The 21,909-nt window shown below is 38.3% G+C and overlaps 1 protein-coding gene across 2 annotated transcripts in view; it reads left to right on the top strand.

Annotated features, from left to right (window-relative positions):
* Positions 1-20,858, top strand: part of pitpnm3 (PITPNM family member 3) — a 136,615-nt gene extending 115,757 nt beyond the window's left edge. For both annotated transcript variants that reach the window (XM_023351586.1, XM_005804088.2), the window contains exons 11-20: positions 256-465; positions 546-694; positions 4,342-4,458; positions 7,577-7,693; positions 7,772-7,920; positions 8,016-8,165; positions 13,172-13,355; positions 13,454-13,582; positions 13,719-14,122; positions 17,222-20,858. In XM_023351586.1, the coding sequence (XP_023207354.1) occupies positions 256-465; positions 546-694; positions 4,342-4,458; positions 7,577-7,693; positions 7,772-7,920; positions 8,016-8,165; positions 13,172-13,355; positions 13,454-13,582; positions 13,719-14,045 (1,532 nt within the window). In that variant the 3' untranslated portion in view covers positions 14,046-14,122; positions 17,222-20,858. The remainder of the gene's footprint in view (positions 1-255; positions 466-545; positions 695-4,341; positions 4,459-7,576; positions 7,694-7,771; positions 7,921-8,015; positions 8,166-13,171; positions 13,356-13,453; positions 13,583-13,718; positions 14,123-17,221) is intronic.
* The last annotated feature ends 1,051 nt before the right edge of the window (positions 20,859-21,909 follow it).

Genomic DNA, 21,909 nt, shown 5'->3' with positions numbered 1-21,909 from the left:
AGCAGATAGCTCACTGCCATGTGAGAAGCACAAAGCTGCTACCAAGAGCCACAACTGCCCCCAAAATTTCACAGTTTTGGTCCCCTACATTTCTTTTGTACATCTTTGTTGTAAGTCTTAATTTGGATTCATTATGGTTTTATAAAGGTCCTAAAAGTTTTTGGAGAATCCTGCATGAATCTATCTAATTTGCTTTGTCACTATGGTATTTTCTTCTTTTTCTACTTGTCTTCTCTTTCTCTTTTCCACTTACAGCAGAAAGCATCCAAAGCAACCCGGGCGTGTTTCTGGAAGGTGACAAATCCCACGGCGGTCCAGCTTCACCGCATTTCTGTGAGACGAAGACGGACGGAGGAGGAGGAGGAGGAGGTGGCGAGGCGAGCGGTCGTAGAGGCAGCGTGACCAGCGTGGAAAGCGAAATGTCAGTGTGCTCCATGAGCCAACTAGGCAACACCATCGCTAACAGTGAGTGGGAGGCAAACAGAGCCATAAAACAGCCCAGAACCCGGCGAGTCTTTAACTCATAACTTGTGTTCTGGTCTCAGTTTCCAGCGGCTGGTGGGGCTCCAAGAGGCTGGACTTCGCTTTGTACTGCCCCGACGTGCTCACCGCCTTCCCCACGGTAGCTCTGCCCCATCTTTTTCACGCCTCCTACTGGGAGTCCACCGACGTTGCCGCGTTTGTTCTCCGTCAGGTAGCAGAGCCCCGTCGATGTTATGCCTTGTTTTTTTTTTTTTACGTTTTACAGAAATTGAGATGTCTTACTTCCAAAAAAAAGAAAGAAAAAAATGAAATTAAACCATGAAATGAAGCAGAGCTAAAGCACTAAGTTGCTAAAAATCATGCAGCAATTACTGCATTGAATGGTGACTTCCTGTGTCCTTGATTTTAGGGGGAAAAACTGCCAATAGAGATTTTAACAATTTCAAAATTTTGAAAATTGAAAAGGTTGTTTGTGAGAAGCAGTAATTACGCACCAATTAGACTATTATCTTTTTCAAACAAATTATTCGTCTATTAAAACTGTCATTCATATTCCCTAGAGCTGTGGAAATAGGGCTTTTAAATAGCTGCTGTCATTGTGTGATATTATAGGATAAATAACATTGAAAGTCACAGGAGTATTTTTCTTAGTCTTTTCATTTCTGAAACTTCAGAAACTTCTGCAATTAAATGCGAAAACATCTAGAAAAAAAGTGTTTTGTGTCACATTAATAAAGCATCACCAATCTTCTCCTGTCACACAAACTGATGTGCAAAAGGATCATACTGATCTTAATGTTGCCGCAGAAGAGAATGAAGAAACTAAAGTTACATTTAATGTATCCATAAAGTGAATTTTCTTCACATCTCAAAACAAAAAGTATTCGTGAATCCAAAAAACACTTGAAAGTAAAAAAAAAAACACTTTGCTGTCATCTTAAGTTTTCAGCCTTTTTTTGCTCTAGTAATGTAGCATCACTTTACCCTGCAGACGCATTCAGAACATCCTGACTGTTATCAAACACTGAAATCAGCCATTAATCATCTTCCCATGAGAGAGCAGAGCTTCATCTATCTCATTCAGAATGATAACGCGGCGCCAGGGACAGAAGGTCAGGAGATTAATTGCGTAACAGACGGTGTTTGTTTAAGTACCTCAAAGCCGTGCAGAACATATTTACAGTAAGATGGAGAACAAACGGAGGACACTGTCTGAAAACAACGGCCAGAAAAGATATGTGAGCGGATCTGGCTCTGTTTGTGTGATCCTGTTATAATCCGGTGGATTTTCTTGCGTTTTGCATCATTTCATAAAAGCAGTGGTCATAAATAAATCTCCGGTTACATGAAAAGGAAAGTTTAATATTACAGAAACTCTTAATACAATGAATAATGTATATTTTTTTCAGTAGTAAGTGGGAAGAAAACCACTTAAATTATGGAACTGAAAATTAGATTAGCTAATTTAAACTCGGCCAATGATGTATTGGAGTGGGAATATATGCTCAGCGGTAATTGCCCGTTGGTAAATCATAACACGGTTGTTCTGATGGGAAAAAAAAATATCCAGAAATTCTGTTAGATTCTGCTGCTTCACTCTTTGTTTTTGTTTGCACCCCGAAGGCGATGAGGAATATTTCTGTGATGTTTTTACATAGTCTATTCTAATCCAAAGTAATGCTCTTTGCAGCTGATATTGATAGTTTGGAACATTGGAGCTAAATACTTCATTTTGCACATATTTTATCTGTAACGTAGTGCTCACAGTATGTTAGCGCTATGTTACATAGTGCTATGTCCTTCAGTATGACTGGAAGGAGAGCAGTGACTGAATGAAAGCAGGTTAGTACTTCATAATTGGTGACTGATTTTTCTTTTTTTTTTTTAATTTTCCAAAAATAAAGGGTTATCTGATTTGCACACAAATTATGAAATGTAAGCATTTTATCCAACTTTAATGGATTAATCTACACACTGTAGCCAGTTAATTCTTATCAATTTCAAGTCAAACCTTAGACTTGAGGAAACTTTGTTTGTTGGTTATGCTCTCAGTGTCTCATGTTAGGAGTTAACTATGAAGTGGAAGGAAATGGATTCATTGTTTTCTTTGTGTTTCTTTATTATCTATAAAAATGTGGCATGTAATTATATTCTGGCTGCAAGTATCAGGAATCTTAAGCCTCTCTCGGTTCAGACGATCTTTGGATCCTTTGTTACCTGAAAGGAGCTTCACCAAATGAAGAGGTAAACAAAACGCCAGAAAGCTTTACTTTTCTGCTTTGAACGGACAGGTTCTCCTATTAGACGAAGAAAATATTTTCTTTCACTGTCAGCTCTGACATGTCATCTTTTCTGAAAGAAAAAAAAAAAAAAAAAAAAAAAAAAATATATATATATATATATATATATATATATATATATATGAGTGGACCAGGAGTGGGATAACTAGCTCTCTTCAAAAGCGAATCATTTAGCTGTCAGTTTCACTTGATGTTTTGTCACATTGACGATAAGAGCAGAAAGCTATTTCCCGTAATCAAGCTTATTAATGCGCCTTTTTTTTTTTAAAGTTTGACAAGTTTCTGGAAATGTGTTTGAACTGAGAGCATCTCAAGTTTCAAGTGAGTCATAAATCACATCCAGGGCTTCTTTCATCTGCCGACTTTTTACAAAATCCCCTCTTAGCACTTAATCTGTGCTGCTGTTGCTCTCTCCATTAGCGCGGAAATTCATAACTCAAACTGCAAATGTAGTTTCAAGGCTTCAGCTCACAAAACCCCTCAACAATGTTGCCACAGTGTTTTTCTAAGTCATTGCTGATGCACAAACTCCAGTTTTCTGTAGATTTGAGGGAATATAAATGTGTGTATTTTTTTTTTAGTCTGACATAAATTAGACTATTTTTTACTTTTTGAAGTTCAAAATGTATTATCGGAAATATTTGTGTGTGCCAAATGCCAGAATAATGAAAGAAGTATTTTTTAGGGATTTGAAAATTTTTTTTTGCATTACTTAAAATCCAAAAGATCCACGTTGTTCGTATTTGATACAATAGGCTTTTTATAATGTAGAAATTTGATCAAAATGTTTTGAGTAATCTACAACTAACTTCTCATAGTGGTTTGCTAGACTTAGTTTACTGATAAACTGAGACAGGTTTTTACAAATTTTCCAAGGAATGTTACAAAACATTAGCCTGGCAGCAAACGTCTGAATTTGAAGAAAGTAATAAAACAAATTATCTTAAATACTCTTTTCTATTTTCACTGCCACTTCAAGGGACTTTAAAATCACAGCATCTACAAATAAATGAAGAAAATGTGTGCTTGCTTGTTATTGAACAAATAAGAAGAATAAAATCAGAAGAATAAGATCAGAAGAATAAAATAACTTCACTTCCAATGTCCGTGGTGAATCTAAAATCTTGCCAAATGATTATTGACACACTGTTTTGGGAATGAGCTGCTCCTCGACCAGCTCTAAACTTTTGCCATTTTTCTCATCCTCACAGTCTCTTTCACGTTGCGTTACAGACTGGATGGGACGGAGTCACGTGACTGTTCACGTAGCGCAGCGTCTTAAAGGGACATAGCCTGCCTAAGCACAGTCAAAAAGGACAGAAATTACTTTTAAAACGCATGAAACACCAACATGAGCAAAAGACGTCAGCCATTTTTACTCATGGTGTTGTTTAGTTTTGCTTTAATTTTCTCCCATCGTCTTTGAAAATCTCTATTGACTTAAAAAAGGAAAAGTGTATTATGATTCAATGTCAGAGAATGAGGGTAAAAATTTTTTTAAGTGTCAGTCTCTATTGTGCGTGATTTAATAATTGGATATTTGCGTGTTTGTTGACAGCTCATGCGGTGCGACTGCGTATGGACCCAGGAAGCGGACCACCTGGACTCGGCTCCGTTTTCTCCTTCCAGCCCGCGGGAGAAATGGCTCCGGCGGAGGACGCATGTCAAGCTAAGGGTGGGTTTTCCACACAAACATATTTGTATCATGATGTCCCAATGTAACTTTTTCACTTCTGATACGATACCGATATCACAGCTTTGAGCATTGGACGATACAGGTACTGACCTGATACAATATCAGCATGAATCATAGGTACTTTTATTACTTATTTTGTTGTGTGGAATGTTAGAAATGGCTTGATGAAGTGATATTACTCAACAACATGTATGAGAACAACTGAGTCATTTATTATTAACCGGTGGGTTTGTATGTGGGTTACAATCGGTGGTGGATAGAAATATTGACCCGAACTCCAATATCATTATCAGATCGGTACAACCTTTCTCTGTTTACTGTAAAGACAGATGGTTATTGGCATTGAAATGCTCTCCTTAGCTCTCAGTAATGCTGCAGTTAAATTTGCACTTATTCTGATTCTCCTTCAGTGAAAAGAGGCTTTTTTTTTTTATTGCTGTATTTTTATCTCCTCTGTGGTTCCGTCTCCCACAATGCCTTTTCATTCACTCGGTCTAAAAATAAAGTTCTCCCAGATGTCGCAATTGTGCTAGCTTAACTCTGTGACTTGAAATTCTTCAAACTCTCCCACAGCTTCACCTTGAAGCTCTGAATCAGATAGTCACACGATTCGCCCGAGCCTCGTCGAGCAGAACGACCAAGGTCGAACTTTTAATCGGAGGAGTCAGTGAAGGTTTTCTTTTTTTCTTTCTTTTCAGAAGGCTAAAAATAAACCCTTTTTTTCCTGCGAATTACAGGAAACGCTGCTATATTTGAGTTTGAAGTCTTTTCCTTTTTTCTTTTTGTTCAGCTCCACTAAATGAGCTTTTTGTGATCTGTTGATTCACGGTGAGTGCAGTGTGATTTTCAGCAGCTTCACCCGGATCAGTCTGCGCGCTGCTAGCATATCCGCTGCTGTTAGCTGCTTCAGAGACACTTGACATAAACATCTGAGGTTACTTGACCGGGCAGGAGGCCTTTCGTCACTGCTGGAGGGGAATAGATGTGTGTTTTCCGTCATGTTGCTACTTCACAGCTCGGTCTCTCTGTTAGTGGAGAGACGCCTTCTGCTTGTTTGGGTTGTTATCACCTGCAACCTCACAAAGCGGAGCTGGACTGTCTGAAATAAATGTGACCAGGTGTTGAACTTTACCTGCGTTTCCATGGTTCACATCTGCATTCAGCTGGGGCTTCTTTGTTTTTTCATACTTAGTGCGTGTCATCTCCATGTTTTCTGTCCCAGCATCTCAGAGAGAGCTCCTGCTGTCAAACAATTAGCTGCTGACAGAGCTAATGGTGGGGAGAAGCTGGTAACGTTGAACTTGTTTGTGAGGCGATACCTGCTTTAGATCAGTCGTCATTACCTGGTTTAATGACACAATGAAGTTAAACAAAAACACAATGGATCACATGAGGGCTTTGCTGTGGTTCTTAAGATTTTTCTTTATTTATTTTTTGCCGTGGTAATTCCAGTGGTAATATTACAAGCTTTTTTTGAAACAAAATTCAGTGTGTCTTGCTTTTTACTGTGACCGTTAATCCACAATAAACTAAAAAAGATTACATTGGATTGCTACTTTCAATTAAACATTCAAGAAATAAAGAAGTATATTAGATGTTTGAAAGAAGTCGCTCCTCTCTTATTCTGTAAATTTTCTGTAGATTTGTTGAGCTGCAGAGTCCCGTTCTGGGAAACACCTGGATTTTAAATCTGTTTCTTCCTGAAGGGAGCTGAGATGAGGAACACACTTCCTGTTGGACGTCTCTGAAGTACGAAAGTGTTTATCTTCCAGAGCTTGGAAATAAATGCGGGAGCAGTTTCTCGTCATAACTAGAAGGTTTTTTAGTTTTAACTAGATGCAAAACTCGTTAAAACGAGAAACATTGTTATAGCGACTTATAAAACTTAGTTTTAATGAGAAGCTTTCGCATTAAACCGACATGCAAAACCCATTAAGACCAGAAATTTTCTTGTTATAGTGAGATAATTTATACATCTCATTTTAATAAAAGTTTTGTTAAAACTAGATTAGTTTTACATGTTTTAGAAAATTCCTTGTTAGAGCAAGAAAATCTTGTTACGAGACACAAAACTTGTTAAAAGGAGAAACTTTCTCGTAAAAACTGGACAAATTTTCTATCGCGTTACAACGAAGTTTCTCATTTCGTTTATGTTACAAAAGTAGGCATCTTTTCTTTTGTGCAAGGTTTGAAATCAAACTTTTAACTTGTTTTATTTTTTATTTGCCACCAATTAATTAAGAAAACACAGCTGAGAAATCTGCTGAAACAGTAACTAAACTACATTCTCGGGCATCGAAAACAAAATGCGATTCCTCAGCCTGGTTGGCCTGATGCTCCTTCTGCTCTTAGTTAGTATTTGCCCTGTTTTCTCTCTGGAGAAATTCAGCTTGAGACCAGAAATTTGGACTCAAAACAGCATGTATGAGTAAAACAGTTTCACAGTGACTATATGATGAAGTGAAGGTTATAAAGATCTCAACAGAGCTGGTTGTAAGCCCAGAATTTATGTCATGCAGGGGCACCACTGAGCTAGTAAATTATAGATTAATGTTCTCATTACTGGTTGATAAAATGCAGCCATATTAGTGAAATCAGATTTAAGGATTAGTGTTTCTCTGCCGGTTGGCTCCTTTGAAGTGAAGTCAAAGAAGAAGAAAAGTTCAAAAGGAGTTGTCCTGCTGCTCTGGACCGTCCCAACAACAACACGTATAAAGTTAATAAGATTCAAACTTGAAAATAAACACAGTAGCAGGGAAAATATCTCATTTCATTTTGTGTGTTTTAAAACGTTTCCTGGTCTTGATTGACCAGGAAACCATTTGAAACTGCACAGCTACCTGATTAAACTGCACACTAGTTTACTGAGAAAATAATCTTTTACTGACAGTAAATCTGTAAGTTTGACAGATTTGGTATAAACTCTCTTATCTACTTTTTTGATTAATTTAAAAAGTGAACTATAACAATCATTTCTCCAAAACTAGCATTCTGTCTGTCCACCACTTTTTAAACTTTGCTACTGCTCGTATTTTTTATTTATTTATTTGGCGGATTTAGCTAAAACTCGATTTTTGTTTTTCCTTATGAACTACAGAACGTCACCGCTAACCACAGGGTGAACGATGTCATAGCAACAGAGGACGGACCTCAGACGTTAGTGGGCCGCTTCATGTACGGACCCTTGGACATGGTTACTCTAACCGGAGAAAAGGTAAAAAAAAAAAAAGAAAGGAAAAAAGAAAAGGCACAGCTAATTGAGTGTAACATATTCCAACCTGATAAACCTCAGGTCGACATCCTGGTGATGACTCAGCCTCAGTCTGGCCGCTGGGTGTACTTTGACATGGAGGTGACCAACAGCAGTGGCAGGGTGACGTACACCATTCCCAAAAGCAAGAAGCTCGGCTTGGGAGTGTATCCAGTAAAAATGGTGGTCAAGTGAGCAGCCGGATAGTCGACTGACATTTAAAATGGTAAAGTGCAAAGCCGCAGTCATGTGCTGGGTGTGACATTCCTTCTTTTCCGACCCAAAGGGGCGACCAGACCAGCGCTGAGGCCTACCTGACTGTGTTGCCTCGGGGCATGGAGTGTGTGGTGTTCAGCATCGACGGCTCTTTTGCTGCCAGCGTGTCCATTATGGGCAGCGACCCCAAAGTCCGGCCTGGAGCCGTTGATGTTGTCAGGTAACACAAGCACAAGCACCAGATGTGTGTGTGTGTGCGTGTGTGGGTGTGTGTGTGTGTGCGTGTGCGTGTGTGCGTGTGTGCGTGTGTGTGTGTGTGTGTGTGTGTGTGTGTGTACGCTGCCATTATTATCAGCAAAGGCGGGAGGGACCCCGTCACTGTTTTTCCTGTCACAAGTCCTCCAACTCCAATGTTTACTCTTTTTCAAAGTCACTCATAAAGACGTGGGAGTCTCAAGGTGAATTCAAAGTCAAAATACAGAATCAAGTCCCAAATTCTGTTTAGAGTTTTAATAAAAAAACAGTTCAAATGACCCAATATTTGATTTAATCACAGGTTGATGCAAGTCTCCAAGCATTATGGATGCAACTTAAGCAAGTTACAAGTGGAGATTTCAATTGGCAGATCAAGTAAGAAGTGGCATCAAACTTCCAAAACATAAACAAATAAATAAATAGAATGAGGTCTGATGTTCGTATCACTGTAAATATTAAACCAGTGTCATAATATCAGTAATTTTATGTGTCCGTTGTGTTGTCCAACTCCTAACCTATGTTTGTTTGACATAGGTTAGGAGTTTAACAGAAGGGCTTTTTCTACAAAGGAGCAGTATTATGTATTTTCCAGGCACATAGTGTCATTGTATAGCACAGGGGTCGACAACCCAACATGTTGAAAGAGCCATTTTGGACCAAAAAAACAAAAAACAAATCTGTCTGGAGCAGCAAGAAAATTAAAAGCCTTATATAAGCTTTATAATGAAGGCAAAACAGGCTTTATTATATATATTATTATATATAACCTATTATCAAAATGACTACGTGTATACATAATTAGCATTCATGTTTAAATGTTTATTTTTCCTGCAATGCGTCCTGGACGGAAAGACGCACCACGTGACTCTGTTGTACGATGATGCTTTAAGTTTACCTTCTGTTACAATATTAATGTATTTTGCTTCGTTGCATTGATAAAATTAAAGAAATGCAATAAAGAAATCATATTTTATGGCATTTCTATTATGAAGATCAACAAGGAAAGGGTCATTTTTTTCCTTTTGGAACTCAGAAAATCTGCTCCAAAATGCAGTTTGCATAACGACGATCGCTCTTTGTAAATAATCATCGTAAAGTGTGTGATAGAAAAAACAGCAAAGTGGAACGTGCTTAACGTGCCGCTTATCTGGGCAACAAACGGAGAGCAACAAAACGCAACCTGCAGTTATAAAACTAAAGCAGCAGCCTTTTGAAAAGGTAAAGTATATAAAATTAAATTAATACAGTTTAAGTTTGATTTCTGTGCAAATGCCAAGCAAGTCAGTGCAATGGTAAGACATAGCAGCATCCTCTTCTCTTTTGACACACAACCAACTCCGTACCTGAGCAACAAAACACAGTAATATCGCTAAGTGTCATTCTAAATATATACTGACAAAAATCATTAATCAATTTATAGAAACAACAACTTTGTTACTAAGTATATGTGCCTATGGCAGGATTGTGTTCTTGCGTGTTTAATGTTTACTGTTGTTTTCTGTTTACGGACATCACTGGACAGCTTCTCAACATCGGGCTTGTAAGATGTAACTTTAATCTTGATGCAGCAGCTAATGCAACATACCTTCCCTGAAAATGTCTTTCCACATTACCGTATTTTTCACACTATAAGCCGCTACTTTGTCCCCACGCTTTGAACCATGCGACTTATAACCCGGTGTGACTTATGTATGTACGTTTCCAGTTATTTAAAAAACAAATTGTAGGTGCGGCTTATATTAAGGTGCGCTCTATAGTCCGGAAAGTACGGTACTCTTTTTGTTATTTGACAACTTCTCGCTACAGAGCAAACATTCAGGTAATCCTTTCGCATTGGCAATGGATGGAAATGATTCGGTCCAAGAATTATAGAATCTCTAATCTCTCCTCGGCTATTTTTCCATGGCCCACCACACACCCGTCAGGTTGTTTACAGCAGCTACCTGCCTCGCACCCTGCCCAGCTGAAAGAAACTTGTCACAGGCTATGACGCAAATCTTTGTTGACAGAAATGTTGAAATTTAATATTTATTCTACATAGTTTTATAGCATTGGAAAACGTTAAGAATGATTGTGTCATGTTTGTCCTCCTACAGAAACCATATTAAAACAAAAAATATATTTCCCACCACCATCTTTTTCCATTTTCAAACATTTTTGAAAAAACTCCAGAGAGCCACTAGGGCTGCGCTAAAGAGCCGTGGGTTGCCGACCCCTGGTACAGCACAATCAAGTCAGTGTGTAACCTTCATTTGATACAAAAATGTTTTATCGAAAATGACTAACACAAAATTTTACTTTGTAATTTGATGCCTTGACTAAAGAAGCTAAGGCGTTGCACTAGGCTGATATTTTCTCACCTTTAGGACCTTTAACCCCTATATGTCCACAGAAGTGCCTCTGCCTTTGTAATTCTCAATCCACTAACTTTGAAAACTGAAGCTAATGTGCTGTTTACCACCTTGGAATTAATCTAAGCAAATAAATGACGGTAGGTAATTTCTTTCTGTCTTTATATCTCTTTATTCCTTTCTTCAATAACCTAACTGTGTATAGTGTTCAATTAGGAAATTCTGGGTAATTAGTAAAAACATTAATTGATTTATGAAGTCTTTACTGGATATGCTTTGTTTTACCATGCTTTCTGCTGGATGTAAACTATTAATCATTTTTGCCTCAAATGGCTCAGACCCAGGTAAAATCCAACTCGACTCTTTTGTAGTTTCATCAATTTGATACTAAAGTCGATACATTTGAGAGTAGAGTCTGGATGGAGTACACATTTCTCCAATTACAATTATTTCTTTTTGCTAAAGCTAGTTTTGATTTTCCAGAATAGCAAACAAACTCATGGAGCATTTAGAGGAGTTTGAGCTTCATCTGGCAGTCGAGTGAGTTCGCCCTCAGACGTGTCTGTCAGGCTCTCCTGCAGGAGCTGCTCATGCAGTTCCTCCACTGTGTGTACAGAGACCAGAGTGTGTCTGATGTTTGGATGACACAGCTACCACTGTGACTGTTGTGTTGTTTCCATTATTGTTGTGACACTCTGCTCTCTAATGCTCTCTGACTCTGACATCCCACCTTTTTTTGTTTTTTTTGCTCAAACTGCAAATTCAGCTGAACGTTTTTAGATAAGGAAACTTTAAAATGAGTAATGTCAGATAAGTGACTATAAAAGTGCCTTACAAAAATATTAACACCTCTTGAGCTTTTTCTTCTTTTTTAGATAACAACAACAACTTTTAATGTGGTTTTTTGGGGAATTTGTATGATATACTAATATGAATAGGACATAATTGTGAAAAAAGAAAATAATATATGGTTTTCAAATATGCCCCGCCCCCTTTTAAATTAGCTTTAACTTGTTCTGATTGGATGCAGCTCTGAAAAGGACTTGCAACAAATATTCAGTCGAAAAGATATGTGTACGTTTTTAAAGTTTTAAACAATTAATTGCAATGAATCTATTTTAGAAATAATAATAATTCAGTAATTCAGACCAAAATTGTTAAAAACAGATATAGCTATTAAAAAATAAAATAAAATAAAAACTCCTTTGTTTGTGTAATAAAAAAACTGGTTTCAAATTACTGCAAAAACAAACAAAAGTCTTTTGCTACCCAAGTCTTAATCGGTTAATCGAAAAAACAGTCAGATCAGCCCTACACTGATAAGTCAAAGAGAAAGCACTGAGCTTTTCACATGTTGATGTTAGAAGTATTGGTTCAGCTTCAAATGCACCGTTTGCTACAAATGATCAATCATTCACTAAAGGAATGCTGTGTTATTGTATTTCAGGCAATAAAATGTATATTTTCTTATTTAAAAGAGAAATTTAATTACTTGCTCATTTGCCTCTTTTAGTGTATTTCTAAAATTGTATGAAAAGACTCGATTGAAAAATTTGCAGAATGTTCCGATTAATCGATTAATCATCAGAATAATTATTCTGTAACTACAACGATCATCGGTTGCAGCCCAGGACTTTTCCTGTGGTCTGTGCCATCTCATGGTTGCTCTGGCTGGATGTTTAGGGTTGCTGTTCTGCTGGAAGGTGAACCTCTAAGCCAGAGTCTTCGCAGCCTGTAATGGGTTTTCCTGCAAGATTTCCATGTACTCTGTCACTGCATCAACTCTGCAGCTTCTCTGCACCCAAGGCATCAAAACCAGGACAGAGGCTGTTGAAAAGAAGAGTCCTCTATTATAGAAAGAACAGGTGGAATTAAATTTCTAAACTTCACACAGAGTGACTGTGTTTGACAGCTAGGTGTCGTCTAAAGACAACTGCTTGGATTTGATTGATATGTAAAATGTCTAGGGGCGTTAGGGTGAATGGGATCCGGTATAAATAATGCACTTTTCAGATGATCTGTAGAACGTGTCCAATGTTCCACTTTTATGCTACGGTTTGTGTTGGTCTGCTTTTATAGCTGTAAGGTGAGAAAACTCAGAGCGTTCGAATATTTTTGCAAGTCATAGAATTTCATGGTCTCATAAAAGTTTTCCTCAAGTGTTAAAACTGAAGTTAAAGAAGCAGTTTGTAATGTTTAGTAACAAAAAAAAAATAGATTAGAACAATTAGCAGCGAGTACATGAGGATGATTGACAACACTAAGTCCCTCCTGCTGGCTCTGATTGGTTGTTTTTTGACTGGTAGCAATGAATTTCTACAGATAGAGGTAGTAGCACAGGGAGGAGGTGAAGGAGCTTAATTTTTCACAGATTTTCAGTCTCATGCTACTCTGTCTCGACATAGTGACAGTTTTAACAAATATGTAAAATTGTTGGGGGTTTTAAATAAAATTTACATACAGCAGCTTTAACGTTCCTCCTATTTATGAAGGAAATAGAAATCCAAATTTTATGATAAGTTAACTTTTTCTTGACATGTCTCTCTGCACAACTCCTTGAGAGACTGTTAGGAAAAAAAACAAACCTGTTCCTATTTGATGCCGTGTGTTTTTCCTGCAGGCACTGGCAGGACCTCGGGTATCTAATCATCTACATCACCGGTCGGCCTGACATGCAGAAGCAGCGTGTCGTGTCTTGGCTCTCGCAGCACAATTTCCCGCACGGGATGATCTTCTTTTCTGAAGGGCTGGTTCACGATCCCCTGCGACAGAAAACCATCTTCCTTAAAAACCTCATACAGGAAGTGAGAATCACAGACGCCGTGTCTTTGCTGTTGCAGCTGAAATGCCAAACACATCCGCAAGCTGATGATGATTGTTTTCATTTTCTCCCTTTCACCAGTGTCACATCAAGATAAACTCTGCTTATGGCTCCATGAAGGACATCTCTGTTTACAACATGTTGGGCCTAAGCCCCTCGCAGATTTACATCGTGGGCAGACCTTCGAAGAAGTACCAGAATCAATGCCAGGTAGCTGAAGGGTCGTTTGGCCTCCTACTGATGTTTCATTCCAGCAATTCCTCTCCAATGACTTCAATTTTTTCCCCGTTTTTTGCTCATTTACTTCCCTTCCGACCCATTTCCCACTTCCTGTCTTTCGTTTCAGTTCCTGAGCGAGGGTTACGCGGCCCACCTCTCCACGCTGCAGTTCGGACACAGAGCGCGGCCCAAGAAGTCCCCGTCGGTCCGCATGGTGCTGAGGAAAGGCTCGTTCGGCCTCTCCGCCAAGCCCGACTTCCTGTGCAAGCGCACCCACCTGCGGAGAACCATGTCGGTCCAGCAGCCCGACCCGCCGTGTGCGCCCAACCCCAAACCGGAGAGAGCCCAGAGCCAGCCGGAGTCGGACAAGGACCACGGCGGGGGAGGGCCGGGGGGAGTCGGCCAGGGTGCGTGGGGACGAGCCTCCATGCACCGCGGGGACACCACGCCCTGACACCCACACCAACATGGGAGGCGTTGAGGAGGAAAGAAGAAGAAGAGAACTAATGGGTCTTGGTGTCCGGGGCCAAGGTGACATCTTGTTTTTGTCTTTTTCTAAAGAAGAATTCAAATGATAATTTCACTTATTGCAATAACTTGTATACTGTCATCTCACAGTCCTTACTATATTGTTTTACTTATTCATGAAAAAGAATTTGCTCGACAATAAGTTGTCCCAGAGGCTTTTGAGATAAGCGATAATATTGTTGAGACCGCTCCAAAAGCAGAGAATGGCCCACAGCGCAGGGAATTGTGGGTAAGCACAACTCAAACGAACGCTAGCAGGAGAAATGGCAAAAGAGAAATCCTATAACCACTAAAATCTGATGCCACTCCATTTTACATTTCGTAAAGAAGAAAGTTGTGCTAGGTGAGAATCTGCAGCATTGTATGTTTATAAATGCTAACCATGCCATTTGACTGGGCTTCAGCTATTTTTCCCCAGAAACTGAAGAGTTTTCAGGTTTTTTTAATTCATAATTTTTTCCTGCTTAATGCTTATAACATTTAAAACCCTTCCCTGCTTTATAGCATAAAATTGTAATAAAGCACAAAGTCTAGATACTTTGCAAGGTGCTGTAAATGTAAGTTTCATCATCAACACTAAAATATAATATTAAAATGAAGTTAGCAGACTCTTTGTGATTAATGAAGCTTTTATTTAATCTCATCCACTTTTGAGAATCCGAGGCTCTGACGTAAACGCAGATTGATTTTGCTCACTAGGGCTCAGTTCCAGCAAAGTCAATAAATGTCTGTATTGATTTAATTACGTTCTCTGCTCCATCTGATATGCTGTGGTGGCAGAGACCTCATTATTTTTTATATATGGACCACTGTATGAACTGTAGACATACTACATACTGTAGGGACATAAAGAACAACAAGAGGAGCGCGGCATGAAATTTCAAGACAATTAGAATTTTCCCCTCAATATTTCATATTCCCGTGGCAACTAGAGGAACAGATGCTATTATTAGCTCCGGTTCCCAAGCAGAAAGCGAATGCAAATTTGTCCATGAGAATAAATATGCAAGTGCAACTGTAACATCTTCCAAATGGCTTAAACTCGAGCCATTTACAGATTTTTAAAAAAGTGTTGTGAATATGCAAGCATGGCTGCTGTGTGTGTGTGGCGGTGCGCGCGTGTGTGTGTGTGTGTGTATGTGTGTGTGTGTGTGTGTGTGTGTGTGTGTGTGTGTGTGTGTGTGTGTGTGTGTGTGTGTGTGTGTGTGTGTGTGTGTGTGTGGCAAGGAGCCTCTGGAAATACAGCAGGGAAAATAAGTACTGAGGATGTCAATATTTTTTCCAGTGAATACATTTTTAATGCGTGAAATTCACACCAGATGTCAGTAGCAGCTCAACTAATCCACACATACAAGTAAATCCAAACTAAATTAGTAATTAATAACAGCTGGTTTAGTTCTGGTGTCACATGACATACACTCCTCAGACTTAGTCAAACGTTTAAAATTATTTTCCTAATTGACGATGCATAGAAAAATCATTTTAAATGTTTGACTAAGTCTGAGGAGTGTATGTCATGTGACACTTCCATGTCGTTGTCATGTTTCATTACGTTCGAATTCCTAAATACTTTATTGATTCCAAAGGGAAATTAAATGTCTTTGTATCTCACATTAATTCAAATTCTTCTGTCACCATAGGTCACACGTGTCAAACTCAAGGTCCTGGGGCCAAATTTGGCCCATCGTGGCTTTTTATGTGGCCCTCTAAACTCCAAATTACATCAATAACTCCCTCCAGTTTTTCACAAATCAGCAAAATTCACACAAAAATTAACAGATTTATTGATATTTTAGCAATTTAGTAGGTTTTATCAATACATTCTGGCACAACTGGCCCTTTTGAGAACATTCAGAGTTTTGAGTTGGCCCAAAATGAAATGAGTTTGTTTTAATAAACTCAATAAACTTTAATATACTTTAATGAACTACAGTGTGGATGGTGATGGCTGTTGGCTGGAAAAATCTCCTGTAGCAGTCAATATTACAGTGACCTTGAAGAAGCCTCTGACTGAAGACACTCTTTTTCTAAAACAGTCTCATAATGTTTTTTGAAACATCACTGTTGATTTTCTCCCACTTCTGAATAGAAATTTAGCAATAAATGAAAACATGAATATGTTGGAATTTTCTTACTCAGTTTCTGAGATAAAATAAACACGCTAGAATTAAACAAAAACAGTCAAATATACTTTATTGTAAGTGATTATTGCTTCTATCTGTGACTGACTGGAGGCTGATTTACCTCCAAACAAGCAAAAAAAAAAAAAAAAAATTCAAAACAACACTACATTGAACAATTCAATCAAATACTAGAAAAACATTTTCTGGTGAAAAAAGGCTGAGCACGTTCCTCCTAAAAAAAAGAAAAAAGAACAGCTTAATAAGTAGAGAAATGAACCTTACTGATAAGAGCCTGCACATAAAACAAAGGTGGATTTTTAATAAATGGAGCAATTCCTGACTTAAATGAAAAATTAGTGTAAAAAACCCAAGAGTCTATTGAAGATGCACCCAGCACTTTTCTCTTTAGATCTTTGGTTTGGAAAATTGAGTCAAACTTTGAATTTGAACACCCAGGATACCTCTTGCAGGGGTCTCAACTCCAGTCCTCAAGGGCCGCAGTCCTGCAGTTTTTAGATGTGCCACAGGCACAAACCACTGGAATGAAATGGCTTAATTACCTCCTGCTTGTGTAGATCAGTTCTCCCAGCCTTGCTAATGACCTAATTATTCTGTTCAGGTGTGGCGCAGCAGAGGCACATCTAAAAGTTGTGCCAAATGCAGGTTGCTATGTATTGCAAATTTTTGCTCAGGTCCCTCTTGAAAATGAGATCTAGATCTCAACGGGGTTTACCTGATTAAATAAAGGAATATATATATGTTTCTTTATAATTCCACTTTATCTAACAAAGTTTATGGTCTAACTTGATTACTTTAGGTTGTTATTAACATCTTAATTTCATATCACTTGGTACAACAGACTATTTACCGACAAAAATGTTCATACTTTTTCCCCTACTGTATTTCTCCATTTAGATTTAAAAACTATGTTCAAGCGGTTTCTTGAATTCTTAACATGTTTTCTTTTCTTACTTTACAGAGTCTGCTGTACATTGGGGTTTGCTGACAGTCCTTACAGCTAAGCTTTACCTCCTGCTTGGCCCTCTACACTTTTTCCACTCGCTGGGTTTCGTTTCGTGATATTCTCTATAGATAAGTTCAGTCTTCTGAATTTAAAACAGTTGCAAAGTTGTTTTCTTTTGGCAAATAATTGTTCTGAGCTCAAATGCTATCTAAATGTGAAATTTGACCAGTGTGGTTATGACTATGAATTTACTCGCATCCTGTATTTATTGCACACTCACACGCCAAAAGCATTAAACCTGGGATGAAAGCGGTGGACTTTTCTCCAGACTGCGGAACGCTGCACGCCGTTTTGGTTCCATTCAGACAAACGTACAGCGAGTTGATCGCATTGGCCGACTCCAGCCAGCACTGAGCCCCTCTGCCGATGTAAATAGCACACACTCACCCCTATGCTTGGGCCTCCGGACAAAGGAGTACTGTGACATTTTGGCTTAATCTCTACATGAGTTCTGCGGCCTGCGGCGCTCCAAGTATCCAATCTCTGCCTCCGCCTTTTTTTTTTTATTTTAAACTCCCGCTTGCATGTGGCTCACATCAGTGCGGATCACGCATTACGACGGCCGACAGCAGCGCCTGGTCTGGAGTCTTCGAAGAGAGACGTGGCATGTACAGCTCCGCTCCCGCCGAGGTCACTTTTGTTTGTCTGGGGGGTTTTTTGCACTAAACGGCCGTATTCTACACAGTCGCTGCTTGGTGGTTGAAACAATAAATGTTATGAATATTGCCTAAACATGTTTACAGGTTATCAAGCAGTTGTGACAAGTGATGAGAGCCTCTTTTCTGTAACTAGCTTTATTAGCAGCTTTAGTTCACTCGCTTGTTCGACGCCCTTAGCCCGCGGACTTTGTTCCGCTTGAAAATCGGCCGGGACGCGCCCGCGTTTATTTATTACTGCTGCACTGAAAACTCGAGTATTTATGCTGAAATCCGACAGTCTTGTGCACTTGAAGTTTTACGTGGTTATGTTTGGAAAAATCTGTGCATATTTTTCTATCAGGAAATACTGTAAATAGAGATATTTTCAATGTATGTTTTTAGATCTGTGTTGAACTGTTCACTCTTTTCATTTTAGCCTTAAATTGTTTACTTATGTTGTGGAGCGTTCGTTTCTATCATCAGTCCTGGCATAAAGTGCATTAATGTCGATGTTTGACAGGTTTTAGATGCTGTGGTAGTGTGTGTGTGTGTTGGTGAATACTCAGAGTGTGTAAATGTCTCTGCAGAGGAGTCAGAGGAGGATGAAGAAGCCGACGAGGATCTATCTGCGTGTTCTCTGCAGCTCCACTGCCAGTTTTTTTAGGAACAGTGCTACAGTTTTGTGGCCCTGGAAAGAAGCAGTAGGGCACAGGAGGATTACTCAACTGAGTCTTTTATACCTGCTATGAAAGGAGAGGGGATTATGCGGTCTTATGGTGTCTTGTTTTAAATAAAAATCTGTGCAACGAATGATTTGTGCAATCCAGAAGGGAGGATTATCGTGAAAATCTTTCTTTCTTTTCCTGTAGCCTGCATAAAGTTTGACTTTTGGATTATTGCTACGTACGTATGACTGAGTGTAGTGCTGCCTCTGAAATAACACTGCACCAGTTATTTATTGATAAATGTATGATATTGTAAGAAAAAAAAACACAACAACTTTACAACGTATGTTTTTGTTTTGGTTGTACAGTTCCACTGAGAAGTTTACGATATTTCACCTCGTAGTGACGTATATAAACCATACTTTTTTTCAGCGTGGAATGATGATACAACAAACAACTTCAGCGATTTTAAAAACAAAAAATGCCAGAGTTGTGGATCACTCTAGTTTGCTGGAATTTATCATGATGAGAAATCTGGTCAGGTTTATGTGCCACCTTGCTCACACACTTATGACCTGCTCTGCCCTCAAAACGTTTTTACAGAGATCAGAATTTTATGAAATCTAATCCAGATTTTTGATGATCCCATTAGTAACTAATGTGGCAGTATGTTTAAGCTAGTCTGACCTCCAACTCTAGCTAGCTTTTACACTAAATAACTAACTAGCTACGGTAGTTACTGTAAGTAGCTAGTTATCTAGCTAGGTAGCTAAGTGGATAGCTAGCTAGCTTTTATCTGTTGTTAAAACCCATTTACATGCTCAATTTAATAGACATATTTTTATTGTTTTTAATCTGTTACTTAGGTAATTCAACCAACCAAATGGTGCAAAGTGCTATTATACATATTAAGTGTTTTAGGAACTCCTGTGGACTGTGGACATTAGCGTTGGGGACATCTGTACTGCTTCTTCTTTTTTCTTTTACTTAATATAACTCTTATTATATTTACCTTATATATTTTTCTTGTATTATTTTTCCTTTTCGACTTATTTTGTTATCATTTTTTTGTACAGCACTTTAGCACAGTTTTAAACCTATTTTTAAAGTGCTCTATAAGTAAATTTGATTTTGACATTGCTTCATCCTGTTTCGCATCGAGACGTACTGTATGTTAGCCTTGAGTAGCATCAGTGATAACCTAACTCTTTTTTTTGTACAGCTTAAACACAACAACAGTCTTTTCCAGCATCCCATCACAAAGTTTTTCAAAGCAAAATTTAACCCCTAGTGGACCAAGAGTAGTAGTTTTATTTTGTCCATCGCTGCTGTTTCCAATCATTTCTGCACCAAATTTATGGAAACGCTCAAATGCAAAGGTCCTGGCTGGAAACGAAAATGTTAACATGTTAAAAGCAGTGTAACTAATTAACCAAAATGAACACGTTAGTCCCTAACATAGTGTTCAGTAAAGCTGTTTGTTGTATAATCGCTGCTCCCCTTAAAAGAAAGTGTGAATGTGTTATTATTAACAGTAGATTCTCACCCATAATGAATGTATGTAAATGTCTGACCAGAACTGTACATGCTGGTACCGAAGCAGCCAAATGAACATTCCCATTATTAACAGACACTTTAAACAAATAGATCCTGTGCAACCTGTAATGCATATTTTAAAACTTTTATGCTATGAAATATTTCAAAATTACAGTTATTAAATGGCAAATAACAATCTAAAAGTTATTTGTAGCGCGAGTGATCATTATTCAGTATTCTTTACAGTGTAAAGAATACACTGTACACTTTACACTTTATAGTAAAGTGTAAAGCAATACACACTTTACTACTGAGCAAATAAAAAGTAACCACAATTTCACATAATTCATGAAAAACCAGGGATTAAAACCAGTAAGATGAACATCTTAATTAGAACTTGTATTTATTACAAGTGAATGAGTCTTAAAATGAAAAAAACATATCTTCCTACATGGTACAGATACAAATCTTGTAGAACTACTGATAATATTATCAAGCACATATCAAATAAAGGATATTGTCAACTTCTGGACATTCACACCTCATGACTTGACTATTGGTGATTTGCCATTTATTAACGGCACATGACGTGAGCTTTACTGTGATGTAAACTTTGAATCCATGGTAAAAACAAATGAGTAAAATTCCTCAAATCTACAAAATTATTTTTTTGTACAGATCTGTTACGATGAACATGTGGTTGTGTTTCTCGGGCTCGGTCCGTCTTTCACATAAATAAAGATATTTCATAGATGATGGAGAGTCTTGTGTATTGATTTCATCTGGTCGACTCTCTGTGCCGTTTTACAAATCCTAAGCAGGACTTCTGCTCTTCTATGGAGCCAGATCAATAAATCAGATGAATAACTGGAACAATATTCTGCAGACGTTTGACTCTCTTCCTAACAGAGTTCAGGAAAATCAGAAAATGGCGGCTATACATTGAACATCGAAGGACTGAAGCACACCAAGCGTGGCCACTAAACTTTGATTCACTGACTTTCTTTGGTATTTTTACAGTTACAGATTGAGTTGAAGGTTTTCAGGGTCACTAAGTGTCCTTCAAATCAACTGTTCTCAGAGAACTGCTCAGATCTATTTGAGGCTACACTGACTTTAGAGCGCCGGTCTCCAACCCCAGTCTCTTCTCCAACAAACCTCAATCAAATGGCTCAATTTCCTCATTAGCCGTCGTTCAGCTCCGCAGAGGCTTGGGAGCGAGATATTCATTTGATCGTTTGAGAAGAGTTGCACATAAAGGTTGCAGGATACCAGCTCTTGAGGATCACCGCTTTAGAGGACGTTTCGCAGAAATTCAGTCAATCCATGTTTAGATGGTGGAAGGAGACTCACAGATTCTGGAATACAAAAAACAAATACATGTAATTAGTGTTAGAGGAATTTTTAATGTTCCTTACTTTACACTTACTGTGCATTACCAAATAATTCAGCATACAAATAATTGATTAAAAGGGGCAGTAATATGTGTTTTCCAGCCACATACCATAATTTTAAAGCACAGTCAAGTAAATATGTTACCTTTGGTTGTTATATAAATGATATGTATATTAATTATGACCTAAATATTCAAGAGTTTGTTAATCTATCACATAAAATCCAAATTGAATATGTTTAAAGTTGTGATTATAATCAATCAAGTTTATGTGTACAGCACATTTCAGCAACAAGGCAGTTCAAGATGCTTCACATCACAAAAACACACAAATACAAAGTCGTAGGACACGCTCTGACATGTGGAAAATCTAAAGATATGGCAAGGCTCTGAAAAACTTTTGGAATCAAA

This window comes from Xiphophorus maculatus, chromosome 18 (genome assembly GCF_002775205.1).
Source record: "Xiphophorus maculatus strain JP 163 A chromosome 18, X_maculatus-5.0-male, whole genome shotgun sequence".
NCBI classification, from domain to species: domain Eukaryota; kingdom Metazoa; phylum Chordata; class Actinopteri; order Cyprinodontiformes; family Poeciliidae; genus Xiphophorus; species Xiphophorus maculatus.
Note: the sequence above shows the minus strand (reverse complement) of the source record. Positions and strands in the feature narration are given on the sequence as shown.